This window comes from Lipotes vexillifer, unplaced genomic scaffold (genome assembly GCF_000442215.2).
Source record: "Lipotes vexillifer unplaced genomic scaffold, Lipotes_vexillifer_v1.1 scaffold382, whole genome shotgun sequence".
Taxonomy (NCBI): domain Eukaryota; kingdom Metazoa; phylum Chordata; class Mammalia; order Artiodactyla; family Lipotidae; genus Lipotes; species Lipotes vexillifer.
Window position 1 is genome coordinate 4,962,350 of NW_006780611.1, and position 1,145 is coordinate 4,963,494.

The 1,145-nt window shown below is 61.7% G+C and overlaps 1 protein-coding gene across 1 annotated transcript in view; it reads right to left on the minus strand.

The window, feature by feature from the left end:
- PRR5 (proline rich 5) overlaps positions 1–1,145 on the minus strand; it is a 26,800-nt gene that overhangs the window by 384 nt on the left and 25,271 nt on the right. Inside the window, exon 8 of the mRNA XM_007454090.1 lies at positions 1–92. This exon is cut by the window's left edge and continues 384 nt beyond it. Coding sequence (XP_007454152.1) covers positions 1–92 — 92 coding nt within the window. The remainder of the gene's footprint in view (positions 93–1,145) is intronic.

The following is a 1,145-nucleotide window of genomic DNA, read 5'->3' on the forward strand; positions in this document are numbered from 1 at the left end:
GTTCAGCAGCGGCGTGTTGTAGCTCTTGGACCGTACCACCGGGTTCTTGGCCAGGATGTCCCCCGATCGGGAGCGGCGCAGGAAGTGCTTCTCTGCAGACAGACAGACAGACAGGGCATCAGGCAGGGGACCAGGGTGGGGCTGGCCAGATGCTAGGGAACACCCAATGCAAGCACCTACTCTGCGCCCAGCTCTGCAGGAAGGGACCACTACAGGGAAAAGCCCGACCGGTGTAGATCCTGCTGGGGCAGCCTGGAGGGGAGTCGGGGTTTCCACCCCAGCTGATACTAGGTCCATCCCTACGTGACCTCCTTCCCTCCTCAGTCCGGCCTCTCACCCTGGAATGGGGGCGGGGGGCCTCAAGTCAACCGCCTGGGTTCAAACATGCACCTTGCCAGTGACCTGTGCACGTGCCTCAGTTTCCTCACCTGCAGAAAGTCAACAAACCCAAGCACTTGCTGCGTGCCAGCACTTTCTTAGGCAGACACAGCCCCTGTCCTCAGAGCTGGAGTCCTACTGTGTGTATGGGGGACTAGAAACCCCTCTGGGTGGGCCACAGATCGGGCAGTGGCAAGTGCCCAGATGTGGCAGCACATGAGGTCAGGGCTGGGGTTTATTCTGAGTGTGGGGGGAGACCCCGGGGGTGGGAGAGGACGGATATAGGGGCTCCCACTCAGGGCCCTGAAGTTCCAGAGTTGACCACCAGGTGGCAGGGCTGAGCGGGATGAACCAGGGGCCGTCCTGGACCACAGGACACAGGCCCCCTCTTCGCCTGGCAGGGGTCTCGGTGTCCAGGGCCACACAGACCTCAAAGTTCCTCCAGTTGCTGGAGCCCCGCCGGAGCTGGGACATGCTAGCTGGGCAGGTTTTATACCTGCAGGTGGGTGGGCCCTCTGGACGAAGGGACACTCCTGATGAGCTCTCGTACCGCTGTCCCCTTGGTTCTCTTCATGCATTTCTTCCCAGGCCTGGATCCTCCCTGCCCTTCAGCTCCCAGTCTGGCCTTCCCTGAGCTCCCCGCCCATGGCCCTCATGTCACCTGGGCACTGGTCCCCTTGGGCACTCATCTGGGGATGGTTTACTCATTGGTCTGCCTCCCCTGGTGGACAAGAGCAAGTGAGGGTGGGGCTTGGTCTCTGCTGAAC